Source organism: Drosophila rhopaloa, unplaced genomic scaffold (assembly GCF_018152115.1).
Source record: "Drosophila rhopaloa isolate 14029-0021.01 unplaced genomic scaffold, ASM1815211v1 contig_163, whole genome shotgun sequence".
Taxonomy (NCBI): domain Eukaryota; kingdom Metazoa; phylum Arthropoda; class Insecta; order Diptera; family Drosophilidae; genus Drosophila; species Drosophila rhopaloa.
The window spans coordinates 2,682,121-2,705,432 of NW_025335043.1; the positions used below are offsets into that span (position 1 = coordinate 2,682,121).

The window sequence follows — 23,312 nt, forward strand, 5'->3', positions numbered from 1 at the left end:
TTGATATTATAAACATTTTATTGTTTATTTTTGATATGTAAAACATTCAATATTTTGAATCTCAAACATAATTTATTTAATTGTGTGAATTTACATCAACCCATTAGCGACTACAAACTAGTATTCTCCATTTATCAACGCACACAGAAAAATGAATTAAATCCATAATCAATGCTAATAAAACGCACAACAACAATGGAGCTTTTAGCCCGAGATACAAACACCGTACTCACAACAAACTACATACATCGACGACAATGATTTAATTCACAAGTCTGCAATGTTTTTTTGACTCATCCCCCATTCAGAGAGCTCTAATCGACTCGGTTCTCACCGAGTTTTCCTCCTGGCTGCTCCGTTCCACTTTCTGCAACAACTGGCGGTCCAACCGGAGGAGCGGTACACGCACTCAATTGACACCGCACACCAGAGCGGTCAAAGGGGAGCACCCGGCGGATTGGTGGAGGGGGTGGTGGAGCGGGAGGGGGTTGAGCTGACCGGGCAGCGGAGCTGTTTACGCGCACTGCTCGCATTGTGCGGGCGTTGCACGCGCGATTGGATGATCGGCATGGAAAGCGCTACAATTAACTTAATTAATACAACAATTTGCCAACATACACTGAAAAAAAATGTTTTTAAAAACATATGAAACATATATCAAAATAATATCCATTTAATAAATGAAAAAAAAATATTTTAGTTTGGAAGAGTTCATTTGCTCAATATAAACGTATTACTTAATTCCGCATAAAAATATAAAAAAATGTTACAGACATTTTTTGAGCTCTAAGTAAACACTTTAAAACCAAATATGCCGTTGACAGAAATTTCATGAACTTTAAGTAATCATTTTAATAAAAAGCCAAACAAAAAAATATATATTAATTTTACATAAATTTATTTGGTAAATATTCTAAAGCAAAGCAAGCAAAATATCCTGGAAAATGTGAAAAAATGTACTTTAAGTCACACCAAAAATTAGTTTTGTGGAACATTTCCAAATTTTGTAGTCACAGTCTTGATTCTAATTATGGAAACAAATTTGGAAAGTTATAGATAAAATTAAAATTTTTTGCAGTGTGGGAAACAATGTTGCCTGTCTTTTAATTCTGTTTTTTTGAGTGAAAGAGTAAACTCGGGCGGTTCCTCGGGGTATCTCTCTGTCTCTCTGAGTGCGATCTACGGACTGTGCTCGACTCACGTTGGGATTCTCTGTTAGTTGATTGTGAAATTTCATCTGGAACAGATCGCGTTCAGTGGCTAATCAGTAGCAAAACAGGAGTCTTTCCCACAATGTTCACCAAGTACTTGGCTTCCTTGGCGATCTTCGGCCTCTTTTGGGGCCTGATTGCAGGAACTGCAGTCGAGCAGTACGGGGTATATGGAGGATCGTCGATTTCCTCAACGGAACGCATCAACACGGAATTGAGGTGCATGAACATCAATCCGCAGCAATCGGTGAATTTGGAGCAGGTGAGAGCAGATTTTTCAGAGTCTGGGATTATCAGCATCAGCCAGTCTTATTGTAAGCTAATTTGAATACGAAGATCTCATTGCTGGCTAATGCAATTATCTTCGTTTTGTTCTAATTAACCCTTTGCGCCCAGAGTGCGCCAATGTCAATGCTGTGCAGTACCCTTCCCATGTTTATTTAATTTTTCATTGTGGGCATTTAATTGAACGCACAGCGAGTGGCATGCAAATCGCACAAATGACCCCCATTCGCTTTTATATGAGTGTGTAATAAAGCCCAGCCTCTCTGCATGTATAGATAATGGGTCTCTGGTACGGCAGCGAGATTATCGTGCATACCCAAGACTTTCCCGGAACCTACGAGTACGACTCATGTGTGATTATCCATCTGGCCGATGTCACCGATCAGGTGAGTTCCTCAAAGCCAATAGTTTCTAGGTCTAGTTCTCTAGCTATGCTGCATATTGCAGATTCGTTTCGGCCAGGCAAACCGCGGCTATGGAGCTCAGGATTACAACCGGAATCAGAACAACTATGGGCGCACCACCACAACCACGCAATCCTCATATCAGGACACCGACGAGTACCACAGGCGATCCTTCCAGCAGAGTCAGCAGAGGTATCTGCGTTTGGTGTGGAGCGAGCGGGATAACAACCTGGAGTACACCTTCAACTATACCATCGCTGAACCTGGTCGGTGGTCCAACATCGGCGATCAGCGGGGATCCCTGGTTGCCCTGAACACCTACACCCAGTTCACTGGCACCGTCCAGGTGGTGAAAGCGGTCAACGATCACCTGGTTCTGACCTTCTGCGGCAACGATCTGAAGAGCTCTATATACACCGTGGTGCTCTCTCGCAACCGCATGGGCCTCGGTTCAGATGTGAGTAGTTTTCAACTTTCATGGTGTATAATAATTTAGTCGACCCTAGATTTCATTTTTGTAGGTCTATCTATTATCTATAAATATAAATATATATATTCGATTGCTAATCTTGTACATATTTAAAAAAATACCCATTTTTTCTGATAACATTGCTGATTGATCAGCAATATATTTATATATTTAATAGCGTTTAATAATAATAATAATAACACAGTAGGTTTTATAGTTTTTACCAAGAGTTAGCCACGCAGTGAACTGAACATTTCCGTCCCTATAAAGTATATATATTCTGATCAGCATCAGCAGGCGAGTCGATCTAGCCATGTCCGTTGGTCCGTTTGTCCCTTCGTCCGTCCGTTAGTCTATCTGTCCGACGGTTTGTTTTAAGTTTTAAAAATATTTAAAAAAATTATTTTTGCTGTTGTATGTAAGTCAGAATGGGCCTACTCCCACAGGAAAAAATGTAAATAAAATGATAAGATCGTTGTTTCTTAGCAATTTCAGTAATATTGCTATATATTTGCCATAGAAACGATGGAAAAATATTAAGGAAAATCAAGCCAGATTTATTGTTTAAGCATTGAAATCGAAATGTAGAATTGTTAATTTTTGGAACAGCTGGAAAGGTATAAAATAGGTATAATTTATTAATTAATTTAATTAATCAGAGAAAAATTGTGAAATTTGATTATTTTTTATTAAAAACAGATTCTATTATAATTGCAAGTAACATACATTTTTCTCTCGGTTACGTCAATTTATTGATTTAGTTGTAAACAAGTTATTTACTAAAAGTATGACTGATTAGCATGATGTGTAAACCTGTGATTATTAAGAGGTTATTTAAGGTTACTTTGATTATAAAATTGCATATTAACCAGTATTAGATGAGAATCTTAAAGTGAATAATTATTCTTGTTGATTTGTTTGTCCCAAAACTAATTGTTTACGTGTTTTCGACATTTTCCAGGAGCTGCGCAGCATCCGGAATCTGCTTTCCCGCCGCGGACTCTACACGGAGACTATTCGCAAGGTCTGCAACGGATGTGGGCGGCTGAGCGGCAGCCTCTTCGCTCTTTTCGCCCTTCTGCTGGTCGTCCGCTTGGCGTGGGGGCGTGGCCAGTGAGCTGGAGGGTTCGCCAGATCGCCGATCATTAGCCGGCGTATTTAATGAGTCCAGCCATATTACGTTAAATTATGTATAAATTACTTAAGCAATACAGATGCGAGATCGCCGAGTGCACTCCCCGAAAACTAACTCGCATTGCTTCCGTTTTAATTGCTCGTCTTGTCAATTAAAGTCAATTAGACTGGGCTAGACTTAAGTGGGCATTAGCCGTTGGTTAGTTGTAGGCGTTAAGTGTTTTCTTAATTCAATTAGCAGGGATCTCCACCCGCTCAACGGAATTTTGGCCGGAACTTATTCGGTTGCGACCCTAACGAAATATTTTCATACTCCCTCTCTGGATGGATCGCGAAACCCCAAAAGTAGGCAACTGCCAAAATGTATACACACAAATTACTCATACGTCTCGTTGACACAGTCACACACATCCAAAGCCAATGCCACACGGCTGTCCGATTACGTTGTTAACATTTCATTTTTTACACTATCAGCACTTGCCGAAAAACGAGCTAATCGTTCTTTATCAGGCCTAGGCAACTGGCATCTACCAAAAGCTACACTCAGGGGATTTTATTAGGAATAAAGAAAGAGTTAAGGTCCCCCGCAATCTAAGCCATAAAATCTGGTCTATAGCCTTTGAATTTCACGCGATTTCTTTAAGATCTCACAGTCTGGCGATTTCTATATTTATACATACTTCTTTGCCTTGTGTTATTGCCCATTTCTTTGTTGATAAGGTTTATAATTGGCATAAATGGGAACAAACTCGCTCTGTTATCAGGTCGAAAAAGCCAAGCCAAAATACTAAAAAGTCTGGACACACTCGTAAAAAAGAAAACAAACTCTTCAAGTGTGTGTGGAAAAGTTTCGGCAGCAAATTATTCCCAATGATCGCGATGATTAATTTATTTTCAGCTGTTAAATGCATAGGCTTTTCAAGCACTACCAGACAACGTGCCAGATTGCTCAGCCCCCGCTGAGTCTGAATCGCACTTGAACTTGGAGTGCGATCATAGGTTATTGTTTATTTTTGTTATTGTTTGCTTAACGATTTTTCACCCGCACACTTTCTGGCGGATTTTACAACGCCTGATTGCAGTCATAGACCGTGTGCCAGCTTGACGTTTTGTTTTGAAAATAATAATTCACAGGCAGCCGCCGACTCACGAACTGATAAGAACTCGCCGCACACGTAGAGTGCTCATGATAGTAAGTATCACAGAAGAACGGAGCAGATGGAGCATATCTTACACCCCGGTCGGACTGCATAATCAGCTGGGCAGGATGTGTCTAAAATAGGCTAATGTAACCTCTGTCATGGCAGCCATGAGCCAGCTAAATTTCTGTTGAAAATGTGTCATTTACAGATGGACTTCTCTAACACGGAACCCATGACCTATACAATACACATTTTATACTTCCAGATTATTTTAGACAGCAAATTGTCTGCTCTGTTATCAAGTGACAAACAAAAAACTGATATCACGAAGATGTCCAAAGTGCATTTTTAAATAATGAGGAAACTTTTTGAAGTTGTATTGCATTTTGGAACATTTCATAAATTGATAGTGCGATTGATTTATGTATTCGACTTTTTTAAACACCCCTTAAAAAAAGTCAAAACAATTTAAGTCAAAAGTCTCATCTGGTTAAAAATGTTATCTGAGGATTCCAAAAAGTTTTCTTTAACTATCTCCAATCTTGGTAATCTTACTTTTCCCCGACTCTGGGTAAATAGGTTAAAGTTTTTAAAATAGGTCAGTTCGAGTCGCAGATGTTCGCCTGTACATAACGTACTCTTAATGATGATTTACGTCATCGCTTGAGGGGTATTAAATTGTGCAATATTGGCACAGCTGTAGAGATCAGCCTTTGGACTTTGAATGGCACTTGGGCACTACGATGAAGGCAATTTCTCCTCTTTGGTTACGGATACATGTCTAGACACTTATCCAAGGAGTGTAAACAAAACCATTTAAAACGAAAAACAAACTTTGATTGAAAGTGCGTCGCATTTCGCAGTGCATTCGCATGCAGGCCGTGCAAATAATGGCCTGGTCCTAAGCTAATCAATTAGCAACCCTTTTGAGCAACACCTGATAAGCCCCAACTACTTGGAAGATAGTGACCATACATGCGCTAGAATCAACTGCTGATAAGGCATCGCTATAAATACTGGATCCGGAGCGAAGTGAGGCCACAGAAACGAATCGAGCGCGCCAATGGTCGGACGGATCCAATAGAAATCCACATATATAGAGTCAACTCTATAGAAAAAGAAACCCAACTGTGATATCAAACAAAAAAAACACACACAATCCCAAGATGTCTGCTCCCAACAAGGTGAACCACTTGATTAGCGCCACCACGCGTTATATTGCCGGACGGAATGCAATGCAGACGGTCTACTGGCGAACCTCCGCAGGACCCAATCCCCGGATGCTGAAGACCAACAAGTTGCAGAACTTCGACCGCACCCAAAAGGCACCCCAAAGTGTCCGGCTGCAGAACTACAATCGCAGCTTTATCCGGGATTAATGGAGAATTTAATTAGTTTTAGTTTCGACCTTGACATGTTCCTAATGTCGCGATAGACATAATTTTTTTGTGCACTTTGTATTTATTGTATAGAGTATTTTCTGAGGCGATAAACCTTATCGTGCGAATTAGAGTTAATCGAATCAAAACGAAGCCGGCGCTACTACTTTTCATGTACCTTGGCATTATAAAAAAATTACAAAGATTAAATAAATGCATTCTAGCGCGTAGATAAGAAAATAATATTTGTCGTTTTTCTCGATCGAAGTCTGGCAGGGGTCTACTTAGTGCGTCATCGACTCCAAGGGCAATGACATAAATCCCCTTTCCATCGAATGTTCCGTGTTTTGTGGGTATCCGTATTGAACTTTAATAAAAAGACCGTACATTCCTTCGGTTTATTCCTTTTTTAAGATTTTATTTATTTAGTTTTATATTTATTACATACATTGAGTTCTCGTATATATATATTTTTTGGGTTTTATGTTTATGCTTTACTTTCTTTGTTGTATGTAATTATTTCATATAATTTTTCATTTAGTTTTATAATTTCGTTTTTAGATATCGTTCTTACTTATGTTTTATAGTATATTTTCGCGATTTTTTCTTTTTTTTTGGTTTTAGTTAATTTAATTTGCTTTGTGGGTGAAATATGTTGACGTTAATTTTTTATTTGGATTTCTTTTTTTTTTAATTTTTGCGTCTTATTATGTTTATTGGGTTGATCTTTACTTAAAATTACAGCCTTTATAAATAATTATTTTTTTATGCTATTCATCTTTTTTTTTAGCTTTTCCGTTTTCTCGAATTTTGTGTTCTCTTATATGTTTTGCTTTATACTTTTTATTTCGCTTGCCGTTGTACTACGTATTCATTTTTCTTTCGTTATAATTTTACTAAATATATATAGAGACTTTTTCCTTTCCGCATCGTATTTTGATGGATCTGAATAATTTGCACACATGTATGTATATAATATATATGTATATATATAATATAATTGTTATCTAAATATATACTCATATAGACCTCATATATATTAATTCATATTTGACAATTTCAGTTGGGCTTAGTGTCTGGCTTTGCTTTTGTAGTGTAGTGTAGTTCTGGTTTTTCTCTTTTCTTTTTCTTTTTTTTTTGCACACGGAAGATTTACACACATGAATAAAAACCGAAAAAATACACACAAAACTTGTGCATTTCCTTAACTAGCTTTGGTTTCCATTTTGATACTTTTTGGAATATGTTATGTTATTTTATGACCTCGTTTATTTTTTGCCTAACTCAATTCACATCAAAACAGTTTTCGTTTGGTTTATCTCAAAAGAGAAAAATATATATTAATTATTATCTTTGTGTTTTACTTTTATTAAATCCATTTTCCATTTGGTTTTTGATTAAAAAATATTGCAGCTCAAAATTGTAATACTTTGGTTTTTCAACATTAATTAATTTACTTTACTTATGTCCTCCCTAAAGCATAGAACACAGTAGAGATCAGTTGGGTTTTCCTCTAAAATCGTCCCCTCCGCTACCGCTAATCCTACTCCACACTCCTTCTATGCCCTCTGAAATCCTTCGTGTCCTTGCTGATATCATTTCCTTAGTGGGCTGCAATTGCTTGATCTGTAATTTCTCTGGGTAGTGTTTTTCTCGGGCGTGTCTATATTTGTGTCGTCTGATTTACGTATTTCCTTGACTCTACTTTTATGCTGCTCAGTATAGTATATGTATTTTAGACTCTTATGTACGGTAAATTGTTTGCTAGAAATGTGTTTTCTTTTACGGAAGAATTTGGATACATTTTCTTAGTTCCACTTGATTTTAGCTAAAAGTATAATTTGTCTAGTATTTTCTTTACTCTTCAGCTAATCTTTGCTATTTTTTTTCTGGTAATCCTATCTCTCGGTTTATACCACATTCATTGGGCGCTTTAATTGGCTTAACATAGGTGTATCGGTATCTGTATCGCGGCGTCCGTATCCTTCTCTACAAGTGTATTTATTTATTTATCCTGCATCGGCTTCAGCACAGATTCTCACAATGTGCAGCATGCACTTCGATTTAATTTTAATAATTCTATATATTTTGCAACAGAATTTCGGCTTTTTGGGGGTTTGGATAATGGGGAAAATAAACTGAGTGGAATGGGCTTAATGGACAGTTTTGTCAGCAGAAGGCAATAAACGAAATTCTGTGCAAATATTTGTGGAAACAAGGTCGACTAAAAAGTTTACCAAAAGGAAATCCAAGAGAATTGCGTAAAAATTTCACAATTTTTGTAAATTCTTCATTTTGTCGTGTGTTCTTTGGGGTGTCGGCCTACTTCGATTCTCTCTCGTGACTAAAAATACTCAACAATTTCGTTTACATGAAACCATTTTAGCTACAATTTATATTTGTTGTATATATGGTTAAATATTTCCTACACATTCGCTTTCAACATAGATAGAAAAACCGCTTTGTTTTGTTCTTGTTGTCGTTTTGCTTTTCACCATTTGCCATGTTTTGCCTCTACATAGAGATCTCGCTCTAGAAATTGCTCTGTATATGTTAGAAATCGTAATTCAAAAAGATTCTTTTGCTGACAACAATGATCCAAAACATATTTTTTAATGCGGGTATTACGGAGGCTAAGGACCCATTGGATCACTAATTACAACAATAATCCAAACACTTCTGGGCGCTATTTGCATCTCCGGTCGCAAACTACGTAATGCACCTATGTGTGGTTAAAGTTAATCCTCGATAAATCTAAAAGAGTTCGTTGCACGTTTATTGTATTCTTAGGCTCACCCGATCCAGGGAGACCTCTTCCAGCGTTTCTATTACTCTGCAAATTAATGATCTACCAAAACTCATATCGTGTCTTCCGGATAATGGGACTTTTCAATTTTCTTTATACAATATTCATCACATTTTCTTGTGGGGTTTTTTGCCTAGTTCTGGTTGCTAATTAATTTATTTATTATTGCTGCGCCGTTACTTTGTTAGTTACTAATGTAAGTACAATATCATAAAAATAAAAATAACACTGTATATTTTGTTATTTACCATTAATTTCATTTCGCTTCTTTTAATTGTTCATAAATTATGCCTTTGTATTTTACGCTTGGTTTTTTTCTTTATTGTAAATATAAATATATATAATATATATCTCAGGTTTTCCATTTATTAAGTACAATATAATATAACCATATACAAAGCGGCGCCCCCATCAAGCCTCCATCCTGCATCCTTCATGGGCCTCTTGACCTCTGACCTCCACTTACTCCGTGTGTGGCATTTGAAAAATTCGTAAACGGTTAGTACACTTTTAATATTCTTAGTTATTTTTTAGCGTCAGTCTTGTGTAAATTAAATTTTACTTCAAAAAACGTTTTAACACGCACACACGGAGCACAGTGAAGCCTCGAAGCATGAACGCCCACTGGGCAGGGTTTTTCTGCTGCTCTCTGTCGAATCCGTTTTCCATTTTTTCCGCTTTCCTCGGACCGCTTCTTGTTATAAAAAATTGCTGCTCGACTTTACATATACATATATATATTTAATAAAATGTATATAATATATGCGTGTATACACATATAAGGTTTATTCAATTCACACGTAGACGTTTGTTAAAAAATGCATTTTTCTTATGTAAAAATGTTCGGCTTTTCCATTTCTTATCTGCCCCTGTCGTAAATATTATAATTTGGTATCTGATTACCACTTTATTCTGTGTTGAGACGCCATTGAGATATTGTTCTTGTACGTTTCCATATATGTATTTATATTAGCATATACTAACCATCGCCTAAAGTGTATGTGTTTTGTATACCTCGTATAGATTATAATTACTTTGGTTGATCGCATTCGGGAAGATTAAAGTTTACACACGGTAGTGAGAGATAGGAGTTTAAGACGAGCGAGCTTAGCAAACCAATCGTAATTGAACTACATTTAGATTTTAGATAAGTTTAGTCCTAATAAATTGCCGCCTTCCTCTGTACTTTTTTTTTGTTTTCCACTTTGAGATTAGAGCTAATTTGACACAACCGTTTAATTCAACTATTTTATCATATCGTCTGCCTAACGATTCGCTTCTCGACTGCCATGCTACTGAAAGATTCGTTGCTTTTCGTATTTCGCAGCACCTGGAAAGTATGCTACACTTGATCAGGAGGAACTGAAAAGGAAATAATAACCAAAAAAGATTTGAAAATAAACAACGGTCGGTTTTTGTTTCGGGCTCTCTTTTTTATTAGCTTTAAGGAATGACATTCGGTAATCTGAATCTAAATCTGAAGACGAACACATAATTTGGAATCAATTATATACACTCAGAAACTAAACGAATTTTGGTAATACATTAGGTTCGAAAGGTCACGAAAGAACAAAGATTAAAGTTGAAACTGGCAAAAATTTTGAAAAGTTAACTGAGCCAAAGTGCTCAATGGAACGATACAGCGATCGAAAATATTCTTGATCGGAACACCGGAAGATAAAAGTCTTGAACCCGAAACTTTTTGCAGGTCCAATAGTCAAAAGGCTTTGCTTGGGGGCCAAGAGTTCAGATCGGGTGATTTAGCTTCGGGCTTTCGGTAGGTATGATGGTGCAGTGTGATCACTGGGATGTTCCCACTGGGGTTCCCGATTTTGAAGAAGTTTTGGATATGCTTGGGTTTTGCTTCGGAATAACTCGGATTGGCTGTGTGGTCACATGTGATGGGAAACGACGTTGATGATGTTGCCCCGGTTGCTAATCTGGTCCCTTTCCTATACTCTCTCTGTTCGCTCACACACCCTTATAGCTGCCCAAAAACGAAAAACTTTGAAACAAAACGTAACGAAAAACGAATAGAACAATCTCAACTTAGAAACAAGTAACGAGGACCCCGATGGGGTGGTAAGCGTTAAGCTTTTGGGGTGGTAGGATAATTTTCGGAATTAAAAAACAAAAAAATAACTAGAAAACATGGGCTTTTGTGCGGCGCCGCCATCGTCGGCGGGATCCCACTTCCTATCGATGATATGGGTTCGTATCGTATACGCTTCGAGACTCTTCTCAGGTCCTTCTGTACCCCACAGGACACCATCTTCTCTTTCCCGTTCTCCAGTCGGGTCGTCTATACTTTCTAATTTTTACTGGAGAACTCGGCCTTCTGTCTTGAGTTCGTTGTGTCTCCTCAGCTGCGACGCCCTCTGAAGAACCCGCCGATAATCCCAGAACAGGACGCTATACCCTGGGCATAGTGTCTCTCAGATCCTCGATACTCCAGCACGGCGTTTGTGGGTGCGACTGCGGGTGCGTTTGATGTGGGTTCGTCGACGGCGAGTGCATCAATGGTGAATGGTTTTCTGAGAGGGGAAATGGAAAGGAAGAGGGGAGGAATGCGGTGGTTTCAAAAAAACACACTCGGGTTTCAATAAACGCAGTAAAAGCCAAATGTAAGAACCAACCGAAAAGCGAAGAAGGGAAAATTAAATAAAGGTAAACCAAATAATTTGCTATTCATATTTTTTTCATCTCGTATTTTTGTGTTTTGCATTTTGCTAAAATTATTAAGTAGCTGTTGCTTTATTGTTATTGCTATTTATGCGTTCTTTTCTTCTTTCTCATTTCTATATTTATAGGTAGTATAGTGTGTGTAGGTGTGTATGTGGTTAAATATGCTTCGTTTTTGTTTACTTTTTGTGATGATCATGGGGCATTATCCTCGTAATATGCACGTATATATAATTATACAAATTAGACTCCATAGAAGTAGAAATTGATCTCCCTTCTGGGCCTGCGCCTTTTCAGCGTTCTCGTCTATCTCTTGTATATTATGTAATTGCTGAATTCATTTAGGTAGGTAGGTACTTAGTCTAAAAACATTTTGTGCTCTTAGTTGAGCTGCACTTAATCAGTTGATGTTCCTTCATTAAAATATATATTATTCTTTGCGCTATGATATATATGTATTGTATATATATAATTTTTCACTTTCCTTTTACTTTTGTCTAATTACTATTTCTTTTTTGTTGGTTTGTTTGTTACTTGCCATTTGTTCATTTAATATATGTATATATAATATAAATATTCACTATATATAAACTAAATAGATTTTTACGATGGGACAATCTGCGCTCTGCTCTTTTCTGCTGTTCAGTAAAAACTTAAGAACTTCTTTTCGCTCTCCTTCATTCAAGTCGTACAATAAATTGAGTTTACAAACATTTTACTCTTTTGTTTTGGTTTTTGTTTTGTTTGTTTTGTCAGCAAAAATGTTCATTCATTCTTTAATTAATTAATCGTTATGATTTTAATTATGCCTTGGCATTATCTTTATAATGTATATATGTATATATCTGTATAATATATTTAATATTGTTTTAAACCTAAACAATTTATTTATGAATTTTCGCTTTCAAAATATCACGTATATACTTAAGTTATGCCTTGGATTTATTAGTTATGATCTGATCTTTCTCTGATTAGTCTGCGGAAGATAAAATTGCTGGGATGGCTGGTTAAGAGTGAATCAAACTTATTTTGAAATTAGGCAATGTCTCTTAAATTTGTCCCTCACTTTCCTCCCAGCAATTTGGATTCTCTGGGAGTCTCCAGAATTCGAACCCATGCTTTCAAACTAAATAAAATCCCTATTGACTGACATACATGTAAGTACTCTTGGTTGGTGGTTTCTATGTTGCTTCTTCGACTTGATTTCAGTTTTAGTTTTTAACTAGAGCATGCCTAAGTGAATTATTGCTTTCCATTTCATTACATTTTGAGTTGCTTCGTTTCAACAAAGAGTGATTTCTAATTATTGTTACAATTCGATTTAAAAATGTTTTGTATTTAACTATTTAACAATTTAGTAAAAATTTGTCAACAACTTCACAGCGAAGTCCATTTGCGGCGGCAGCGAGTCACTAATTTGATGGGGGCGACCTCGGCGACATCTGTTTTAGCAGGTATTTTTGAAACCTCTGGGTTGGTTTATTACGTTCGTCACAATACGTTAACAGTATTTAGTGGGCAAATAATTTAGTTTCGTTCAATAAGGCATATACGTATATATAAATATTTATTTCGAATTTTCCGTTAAGGTATTCTTTTCAGCCAAATTATGCACCAATTTTGAATGGAATTCGCTCGCAGGTCGCCGGCTGCCCCCGCAAATGTTTGGCCATCGCGTTTTGTATTACTTTAAATAATTTTGGTTAACACATCTCGCTTTTCTCGTTCGTGTTTTTGATTAGTTTGATGCCATCATCATAACAATAGATACAACAGAATCTTAAGTGAGTGTAGAAAAACAGAAATGATAAATCAACATTTTCGCAGAGTTCGTCTTGCTTGGTTTTTCTTGTACATTAGTTTATTAAATTATTATATTATTTTACGTTTGCTTGCTTTTCGTATATATTTAACTATATTCTTGTGTAACACACACCTATGAGTGTCTATGTATTGCTTGAGTTTTATCTATTTTCCTTGTCGCTAGAGCTTTGAGTTTAGCTTTCCTTTAATAGTCTCTCTAATATATGCCTCCCGTTTATACTGGCCGGGAGTTGTGTGTATGTTTTTCGCATTTTTTTAGCTAGCATATTTTGAATATCTTTATTGTATTTTTTTTTTTTGTATTTAGTTCACTTTTTGCTTGGCTTATGTGGCTAGTTTTTATGATTTTTACTTTATCTCCTTTTAGTATTTTCGTTTAGACTAAAATTTCGTTCAGTTTTCTTTTGCTTGGCTTACAAGTTAGGTTTTTCCTTCTCAACGAGTTCTGATCGGAGAGTTCAGGGATTTTTTTTTTATAAATTATCCTTGACTTTCTGCTCAGGATTCGTGGGTGGTGTGCGTGTGTGTGTGTGTTTGTAATTGTGTGATTTAGTGTATGCTTGCTTTGCTGCTTGACTTTGTCGTCTCCTTTGCTTATTCATCTTTTTGCTTTGTATTGCTGTATGTGTCTGTGTAGGACAGTTACAGTTACGAGTTACAGTTACTTTACGCTTTATATGTATTGTATATATGTATATAAATTAATTTATGCATAATATTATGTCTTTAATCTTCGATCGCTGCCCTTTTTCTTAGCTACCATATATAGTATATGTGTGTTATGAATTTTACTCAGTTATTCCCTATAGTATATATATAAGTGTGTGTTTGTCCTGCACGTGTGTGTGTGTGTGTGAGTGCTCTTCACATTTGCTGTTTCTGTATAATCCAGTAGTGTGTATTTAGCATGATGTTTCCTATATAGTATAGTTTAAATATGGTTTTAAGTTCTCTCCAGCTGCCTCTACATATATTTTTCTGTCTTTCACTTGCTGACTTACCACACACACACACACACTGCAGTTTTGTCAACGTTCCCTATGGTTATAGCCACCCCCTCCCCCTATCCCCCTCCCCTGCTCCACCGCTAATTGCACATCATAAATGTTTCCTCTACCAAAATGTTATCCCCCATCACTCATCACTCGTCACTCACACTCGCACATCGCAACATCTCTAATAACATAAGCAGCTTACTTTACAGCATTTTGCAATGGTTTCCTTGCGTATATATATGTATATATATATGTTTGTGTGCTTGTGTGTGTGAGTGTCCTTCCAGAGCTTCTACCTTCAAAATACGATTTCCTTTGACTAAACATTTCCGAAATTGCAGCTGTGGTGCGTATTTTCTGTGTGTGAGTTTATATAAATTCTATTTATGCTTTGTAGTTTACTTTTGTTGCTGTTGTTGTTGTGGCTTTTTGTTGTTTGTTTGTTGTTGTTGTAGTAGTAGTAGTAGCATCACTATTGTTGCTGTTGCTGCATCCTCAAAGTTAACATGGATAAATTCCTACAAAATAATCGAAAAAATTGGCAAAAACTTCAAATATCTAGGAATTTATATGGTTTTATATCGGTGTTTTTTATATATATTTATATAAGCGAAGTGATTGTGCCGACTACTACTATTTACATTCATTCTCTGCTATTTACAGCAAGCAAAACCGAAAAAAAAGGATAACCAATCGAAAGAAATCGAAGATAAAAAAAATAGATGTAGTATTTCCCTCGCTATGGCATTCAACTAATTTACATTACATGTACATATTTTTAGTGTGTGTGGCCAAAACTAAAGCTCCAAACTTAGCATAAATTAAATTAAATCATAGGCATATTAACATAATCGTAATCAACTAAAATTATAAACTAAGAGTGCGGCTGCTGCTGCAGTTCGATCAGAGTTGAGGGGCATATATAGCATACATATATTGTTGTTGTAGTTGTTGTCGCAAATAGTTGTTGTTGTTGTCGTCGTTGCAGTTGTAGTTTTAGTTGTTGGTATAGTTTATTATTCAGGGCAGCTCTCAACGAAAAATTGGCGACTACGAAAATTTGTTTACTTTATGTTTCTTTTTTTGGATTTAACCTATTTTGTGGTGGTTGATTTTTGGTGGTTGTTGTAGTTGGTGGTGGTGGTGCGCCAAGTAAAAATGAAAGAAAAGAAAGCAAATACCGATATGTGTAAGCTACGACAAACGACAAAACGACCAGCGAGAGATTCTACATACGGTGAGGCTGGCTCAATGGGACTACTCACCTTGGTAATTCTGAGGCCAAATGGTGGGTACATTCTGCAAGCGAACATTAAACAATTAATATAGAAATATTTTTGTATTATACAGTTGGGGTCAGAATAATAGCTCTGGAAATCAATTTAAAAGTCACTAGGTTCGTTACTAATTTACAATTAATTATAATATTACCGCAGAATCAGGGACCAAAATGAATTGTTTTTTGAAAATATTATTTTAAAAGGAGTAAATAGCATCCTGCTTATTATTTACTGTAATATCGTTGTCATTGTATATAAAATTTTTAAGAAAAACATTTGTTAAAAGCAAAAATCTTTGTTATAATCTAACCAAATTTGAATTATATTTAGCAAACCGGATTGGGCTTAGAATCATTATCTCCAGCGCTATTATTTTGACCTTATCTGCAGTTGTTTCAATCGCACTCACCATTGGCACACTGTAGTACTGATAGAATGGCTGATATTGCATGGCTGAAGGTGGGTAGATGGCTGGCACTCCAGCGGCTGTAAAGTCAGTAACTAGGTTTGGTTAATTGTTTCCCAATTGATGGTGGTGGTGTTTTGGTTGTAGTTGTTGTGTTGATGAAGTGTATTCGAATAGAGAGAGAGAGTAATGAAATACAAAGAAAAGAAAAACAAATGTCAATAAAACCAAGTGAAACTCAGAGAAACGATGAAGACCCATCAACGCAGAGATTAATATTATATATTGGAGTTAAATCGCCCGGAACGACCATATATCTCACCTGGCGGATATACAGCGGCTGCGAACTGATCCATGGGTATATTGCTCATCGGTGCCGGCGGCGTGGTGGTATAGTAGACAGCTCCGTTCGTGGCCACAATCGATTGCAGAGGATTGGGCTGGGTGGGAAAATAATGAATTTAATAATTTAATTACCAGATAATAACCCAATTACTCACCTGCTTCTTGATGGCCGGTGCAATGTTCAGTTTGCGATCACGTAGTACCACGCATTCACCCTGTTTTTCGGCCAGACAGAGATGGAATAGAGACAGAAGGAGAAAGCATAAATAGAGGACCATTAATACATATTCATTGCATTATCAACACACAAGCCGAACGAAGAAATTCAAATTTAAATCGAACGCAGCAGCATCAAAAATTCTCAAAAAATAGTTAAAAATTAATGCGCAACGCTTTTGGTTTTATTTTGTGTCTTTTTTTTAATCTTCTGTTCATTTTTGCTTTTTATGGCACGGCCATGGCTAAGAGAGAGAGAAACACGTGCCAAGGCAAAATACCATTACCAAAGTTATATATATATATAATATATAGGTGTAAATGTGTATATTGTGGGGTGTGTTGTGTGTGTTTAAATTAAGTAAGGTTTATTACAAAATGTCATGTACATATGTTGCATAAATAGATCTGCGCTGTTTTTGCTGTGGGTTTTAATTTGGCTTCAAAAGCAAATCCAATCGCCAACTTATTGTTCTCTTTGTTTCGTAATTTTCATTTTCAATTTGTGCGGCACAAAATTCAACATGTTTATTTTAATCAACAAACATAAACACAAAAATTAATTAACCAGAATAATAAACTCATTTAAAAAAGTTTAAAAAACTAAAAGGCACAAAAGCATTTAAAGAACAAAAATCAATTTGGAAAATAAAGCTTGCTTTTTGTTTCGTTTCTTCTCTCGTCTCGTGTTTGTTACTGATAATAATAATTAAATCAATTGAATACAAAAAACAAAACAATGTAAAACCAATTAGAAAACTTTAATATATAAAACCAACACCAAGTTAAAAATGTAACTATATTAAAATATACTTGTAGTCACAAAAATATACCTATAAAGTTGATCAGAGAAAGGGTCAGTTTTAAATCTTGTATATAAACCTCTTTCACAAAGCCCTCACAAAGAACTTTTCAACAAGTTCCTTTTTGCTTGAAGTAATCCCATTTTAAAAATGCATTTAGCATCTCTTCGACCCAATAAATCAGCCAATTTACATTTAATACCTTTTCCTCCGGCCAAACTACTAACGCAGATAGGCAGCCGCCGACAGGCTGGCCAGTTCATCTTTAATTGCCAATTAGTCCCGGCTGATACCCTTGTGATTTGCGCTTGAGATGCACGAAAAGGACACCGCTCCACAAAGAGATAAGCCCAGACTCCTTGAGGGAGTCGGGGAGTGGCGGTTGAGTGGTGACCCCTCTTGGCAGCGGTAATAACCATTAACCTAAGCAAATGTTTGCCAGCCAAGGAGATGCTACTTTGTCGTTAGAAATAAAAAAAAAAAAAGTGGAAAATGAAATGAAAAGAAAAGCGAGGCACGGAAAACCTGAGCCGCCGCCGCTGCCACCGCGTATCCTTTCTGACCGCCGCTGGGCAAACATTCTTTTCATTTATGTTCGAGTTGGCCGCCCTCGAGCCTTCGTCCTCGGCCAGCGACATAAGGATAAGGGCCATAACAAAGGGCCAACGGTTGAGAAAGTAAACTAAAGATGAAACGTATGCTGGAAGGCCCTGAAACCCCTGCGACCCCCATCCCCACCACCACCACCCTTAACCACCTCTTGTCTTGGCTGAATTTAATTAAGAATCCTTTTGGTGGCTGGCTTTTACCGTGGTAGCCTTTTGTTTCAGCACACAAAAAGGACAACAAAACCGTCCCCCACTCCACTCGAAAATGATTTAAAATTGAAGAGTCTGCTCCTCGAGGAGTAGGCAAATCTCATACATTCGAAATGTGCGTTTCAAGTTCATTTTACGGACCCAAAATTTGCTCTATTCTAAATGTATTTGTGTTGCGTAATTATGCATGTATGAGGTGACAATGGGTTGGGGGATTAGTTTGCCATCAAAGAACATATACACAAAAATTAGTATACGCAGTGGGGCTTTGGATTTAGTGGACTGATATGATATATACTCGAATATGGTTTTGGATTGTGGTCCCCGAACACTACAAAAGGGCGCCCGGTCGCCTATTTTAGTTTGGAAGCTGTGTGGCTTTTGATGAGTTCGTGGTCGAAAAACTAGAACTAAATGGTAAACTTTTCTAAATGAAATTTAATTAGTGTAATGTGTGTTGTCTCCTCTGTTGTGGGGTGGTGTGTGTAAATTATAAAACTTGGTTAAACGTTGTCAGGACTTGTTTTTATTGTTGTTGACGTTGCTGCTGCTGCTCCTGCTGCTCCTGCTGCTTCTCTTGTTGTTGTGTGCCCGTTTCAGCTTTTGCCTTTTGCATAGAGTGTGGTCGTTGTTATCCTTGTTCTGCCGGCGGGCATTATGCTTTCTGCTCTCCCTTTGCATTCACAAGGACACTCGTGTCCCAGACTCGGGCAATAGCAGCAGTAGCAGCAGCAGCAACAAGAGGTGGAACAACAACCAGAACGACAACAATGCATATTAATGACGAGCTGCAAAAGTTTTTCACTTAATATGCCACAGAGCACGGCGGAAGCTTCAGCCTCTGAGCAGCATCGTCAGAATAGAGGGTAAAAAGAGATGTAAAAATGGGAATTTTCCCTGAAATGGGTAAAAGTTGCATCACTCAGGCGGCCAGTACTTATGCAATAATTATAATCAATTAGTATGCCAAAACAAAATATGGCAGACAAGTTCATTTTGTAATAAGCCACCTGGAGGCTGAACTTTTTATGGACCGAAATGAACCTAGTCAAGAAACAAGTTGCAACAGCTACACGTGGAAAAATTAGTACATTGCAAAAGAATTCAGAATTTAACAACTGTTTATAACATTTATAATTCGCTATTTACCAGACGAGTGCATTCCTTTAATTGTTTTTATAAAAAAGATTTCCTTTGCCTTAATAATAGTTTTCCCAGTGTAGTTTTCTACAGGTTACAAAGAGCGCGTGGGTTGCCCTGGGGACCAAATGATTGGACTGCTAACTTTGGGGCTGAGATATATATGTATATTCCCTAGGAACTTTTACGGCGCGCACTTACTTGCTGGGGGTTGAAATTGGATTATTATTATTACTACTGCTGCTGTTGGTTCGTTAATTATTCCGCAATTGGAAAAATGTGCAATTCACAATCGATTCGTAATCAGCAAATTAGGCAAAAACGGAAAAGATGTGCCAACAATGCAACTTTACACGAAAATATAACTCAAAACTGAACTCAAGACTGGATCAAACGAATTAAGGCAACAAGGCAACGCACTAAGGTATTGTCTATATAGTCTAGTCTATAAAGTCTATGGAGACCGCGTTCCAATAACGGAGCCAAAGGAGCAAAATTGTTTAATTGATTGCGTAAAATGAGCATTAAAAACGGTGCAACGAACTCAACATTGTTTGCATTTGCATTTGATTTTGGTTTTTGTTTTTGTTTTGGTTTTAGCTTAACGCTTAACGGGCAAACTTCGATATATCAATAGGTTGGATACGTGTGGGTGTGGGATCAAAGAAATATAGAAGGAAAAGTAAGGCTGCCTACGCTTGGGAGAGTAGTAATGTGGGTTATATAACTGGGTGAGTGTGGTGTGTTTTGTAAATATGTGTGTTTTTTGTTGTTTCTGGCAATGAAACGATATAACGAACGCAACGGAATCGAATGTAACGTAACGGAATGGCAACGCAACGGAAATGTAACGTAACTCGGAAACGTAAACTCAACAAAAACGCAATAAGAAGAAATTTATAAAAGAACAAAGTGCCGTCCGTACCTAAGGCGGTACATCTGATCATCATATATCATATATCGCTCAATGGCGACAATCATATGAGGTATTTCTTATGTGGGACCCCCCCGCGGGGAGTGTTGGTAGTAGTAGTAGTAGTAGAAGTAGTAGTGGTATCAGTAGTAGGAGGAACCGACGTCTCATAGTAGTAGTACTTGTGTGTGATGGGTCAGGTAATACCCTAAAAGATCGGAGCACAATTTTAAGCTGTATTGGATATGCTGCAGTGTGATTTGTTTATATCTTTTCGTAACGCGACAATCGAAAAAGCTATATAAGAGGTGTGAGGTTCGTTCGTTCAATCGTTCGTAGGTGGTTGTGGTGATGTTCACGCTCGCTTCTTCGGAATCGAAATCATAATACTGGCATTTCTTAGTTTTTGGTAAACGTTCAACAGGCGACATTAGCAACAGGTCAAAGGAGTGGTACTCACATCCGCTTGCAGTCTTTGCGCCTCCTGCTCCGTTTCGAAGGTGACGAATCCATAGCCCTTGCTCACGCCTGCCCGATCCACGATGATCTTGGTGCTCTTCACGGTGCCGTAGGCGCTGAAGACGCGGGTCAGATCGGCCTCGGTGGTATCGCCACTAAATAATAAAAATAGGGATTAGTTTTGTTTTCGTTACTTTGGGGACGATTAGGCAATCGCTTTTGTTTTTTTGCGTGAGACTAAACAAAATTATTCAAGATATTTGGCTTTATTTCATTCATTCATTTCAGTTTACAACAATTAATTATTTCAAAAGTGCAACAGTTTTAATTTCTTTCTCCATAATTCCTTGCAATTAAGCAAACAACAATTCGTTGAATCTGACTGCTCAAGGCAGTAAATTCTAAGAAACGTGTATGTGTAAATTACATTTATTTTCTAGAGAAATCAATTGAAATTGAATTTAAAAATGCTTTTAAATCAAAGGCGAATGGCAGCGATTTTTTGGAATATGAGACCACAGGACGAGTTCTCACCTGATCCCGCCCACAAAGATGCGGTTGGGTATTAATGTGCCGTATTTGGGCGCCGCCAGGGGCGTCTCCAGTCCTCCGCCGGGCGCTGCCGTTGGAGGCGGCGCTGCCGCGATTTTGTGCATCTCTGCAGGTGTCGTCTCCAGACGAAAGTTGGGGGCTCCGAAGGGCAGAATCTTGAGGCTGTTGCTGTGGATTGGGGGTGCGCGCCGGCCAAAAACTTCTACTCGCTGCCGTTCGTTGGATCGAGCGGCTCCGCTTTGATTGCGATTTTTGGTCTAGGCTGTCGGAGGTTGGATCGTATCGAATCGAATCGGATCGGATGGCGATTATGCGGCGGCTGGAGCTATCGAATTGGCTTTCACTGCTTTAGTTGTAGCACGCATGTATACAGTTTGATGTGCTGCCTGGCGGATTCTCGAAATCTGGAAAAGGCAAAACCATAATTAAACACAAAATTAGTTGAGCTCATTAATAAACCATTAAAATAATCAGCCACATGGCCAGCAAAACAAAAAAGAGACGTACAAGAGAGCAGAGCATTTGAATCTCTGAAAAAAAAACGTAAAGAATTGCCCCCTACATTTCGAAACGAATCTATTTCTGGCACAAGCGACATATGTCACACGAGGAAAACTCAGCGCAGGCACGCTCACAGATACGCACCCATACACAGCCAGGAAAAACTAGAGGTAGTCGTCGGGCACCATGTGTGCACCATAAATTCACCTTCAGAAGCGGCGGCGAGACAACTAAATAGCACAGAGAGTTTAATTTTAAAAGCAGCAGCAACGGCACAGCAGCAGCAGCAACATCACAGCCGCAGCAGCAACAATAAACTTGCCTTGTCCACAACACGGTTTGAATAAGTTTTTGGGCCACACGAGAGGCAGATGCACCAGGAAAAATTATATAACTCCTGTCAACAAATCAAAATTCTAACACAATATAAAACCCTAGATAAATATTCATATTAATTGAATTTCAGTAATTCCACATATAAAGGCGTTATACATTTTATGTTTTCACAAATAAAACGACGACATCTTTACACAAATTGTTCTCAGTGCACCTAGAAATTATACGTGTTGCTATGAGCTGCAGATGGCCATTATAATTCCGATCGAGGAAACTTCAACATGCACTAATTTGAGTTTGAGTCAAATACATTCGCAGCCTTCGTCAAACATTTCATTTTGATGTGTATAGATGGCTTTATAGATGATGTTTGCATGTTCTGGGCGTCGCATGTTTGTTGGCTCCCCCGCCAGCACCCAAAGATCTAATCCATATTCGTATGCAAGTAGCATGTAGGTATCCCTGGCCGTATCGTCATTTGTATCTGTATCTGTAGTTTCCGTATCTGGCTCATCGATGATGGGCGACGCGCTCCATTGCCCGCTGCTGGTCGCTTATCGCCGCTCCGCCCACCGCACAACTGACCAACAGTCCTACAGTCCAGCAATCCGAACGTGTACGGGCCGATTCGATTGGCAGACACACATAGCAATGAAAACATAATTAAATTTTCATTAACAATGAAAATGTCAAAATTGTTTGCGTTCGCGGTGAAGTTGCGCTATGCCAGGCATTTCAATTGTACGTCGGCAGACCGATCGATTTAAAGATATATGTAGGTACATACATATACACAGAAAGTCGGATGCACGTATGAGATATCTATTTAATGGACTGTGTGGGAATGTGATTATATGGCTCTATTTCGACCCATTTTCAGTATCTCAAACAAATAAATTACCGAAATATAAGTGTTTGCATAAATCAAGGCAATAAATAATCCCAGACGCAATTTAAACTAAATCCGTAAATGCAAAGCTAAATAACAGATATATCTTCCGCTCATTAAAACGCGTCACGATTCCAAAAAGAAATACATGAAAATATTTTTAGAACCGAGAAAAACAAAATCAAGTGACGTTGGCCAAAGGAATAGAAGGAGTATATATTTGTTTCGTCTACCGAATACAGATAATATGCTATATTGGCCTGGCCCAGCGGAAAATTGTGAAAAACTAAAAGCTTTGCCATAGATTTTCTAGGCTTCTCGAG

The 23,312-nt window shown here is 37.7% G+C and overlaps 3 protein-coding genes across 7 annotated transcripts in view; 2 read left to right on the top strand and 1 right to left on the bottom strand.

The window, feature by feature from the left end:
• The first annotated feature begins 195 nt into the window (after window positions 1-195).
• On the top strand, window positions 196-3,618 carry LOC108040245. Its single transcript, XM_017117610.1, has 6 exons — window positions 196-225; window positions 311-487; window positions 1,129-1,473; window positions 1,772-1,882; window positions 1,944-2,357; window positions 3,331-3,618. Exons 1-6 carry the CDS (start codon window positions 196-198, stop codon window positions 3,484-3,486), a joined length of 1,233 nt encoding a protein of 410 aa, XP_016973099.1. The 3' UTR covers window positions 3,487-3,618.
• A 2,065-nt stretch (window positions 3,619-5,683) lies between these two features.
• LOC108040258 lies at window positions 5,684-6,267 on the top strand. Its single transcript, XM_017117655.2, has one exon. It carries the CDS (start codon window positions 5,812-5,814, stop codon window positions 6,022-6,024), a length of 213 nt encoding a protein of 70 aa, XP_016973144.1. The 5' UTR covers window positions 5,684-5,811; the 3' UTR covers window positions 6,025-6,267.
• Window positions 6,268-10,242: 3,975 nt separating this feature from the next.
• LOC108040257 (protein boule) overlaps window positions 10,243-23,312 on the bottom strand; it is a 30,208-nt gene continuing 17,138 nt past the window's right edge. For 2 of the 5 annotated variants that reach the window (XM_017117649.2, XM_017117650.2), the window contains 7 exons: window positions 21,246-21,667; window positions 20,713-20,866; window positions 16,518-16,577; window positions 16,340-16,457; window positions 16,021-16,112; window positions 15,597-15,630; window positions 10,243-11,364 (listed from right to left, as the gene is read on the bottom strand). In XM_017117649.2, the coding sequence (XP_016973138.1) occupies window positions 11,243-11,364; window positions 15,597-15,630; window positions 16,021-16,112; window positions 16,340-16,457; window positions 16,518-16,577; window positions 20,713-20,866; window positions 21,246-21,367 (702 nt within the window). In that variant the 5' untranslated portion in view covers window positions 21,368-21,667 and the 3' untranslated portion in view covers window positions 10,243-11,242. Of the gene's footprint in view, window positions 11,365-11,488; window positions 15,426-15,596; window positions 15,631-16,020; window positions 16,113-16,339; window positions 16,458-16,517; window positions 16,578-20,712; window positions 20,867-21,245; window positions 21,668-23,312 lie in introns of those variants that run through there. The other 3 variants (XM_017117651.2, XM_017117653.2, XM_017117654.2) reach the window with 3 other exon arrangements.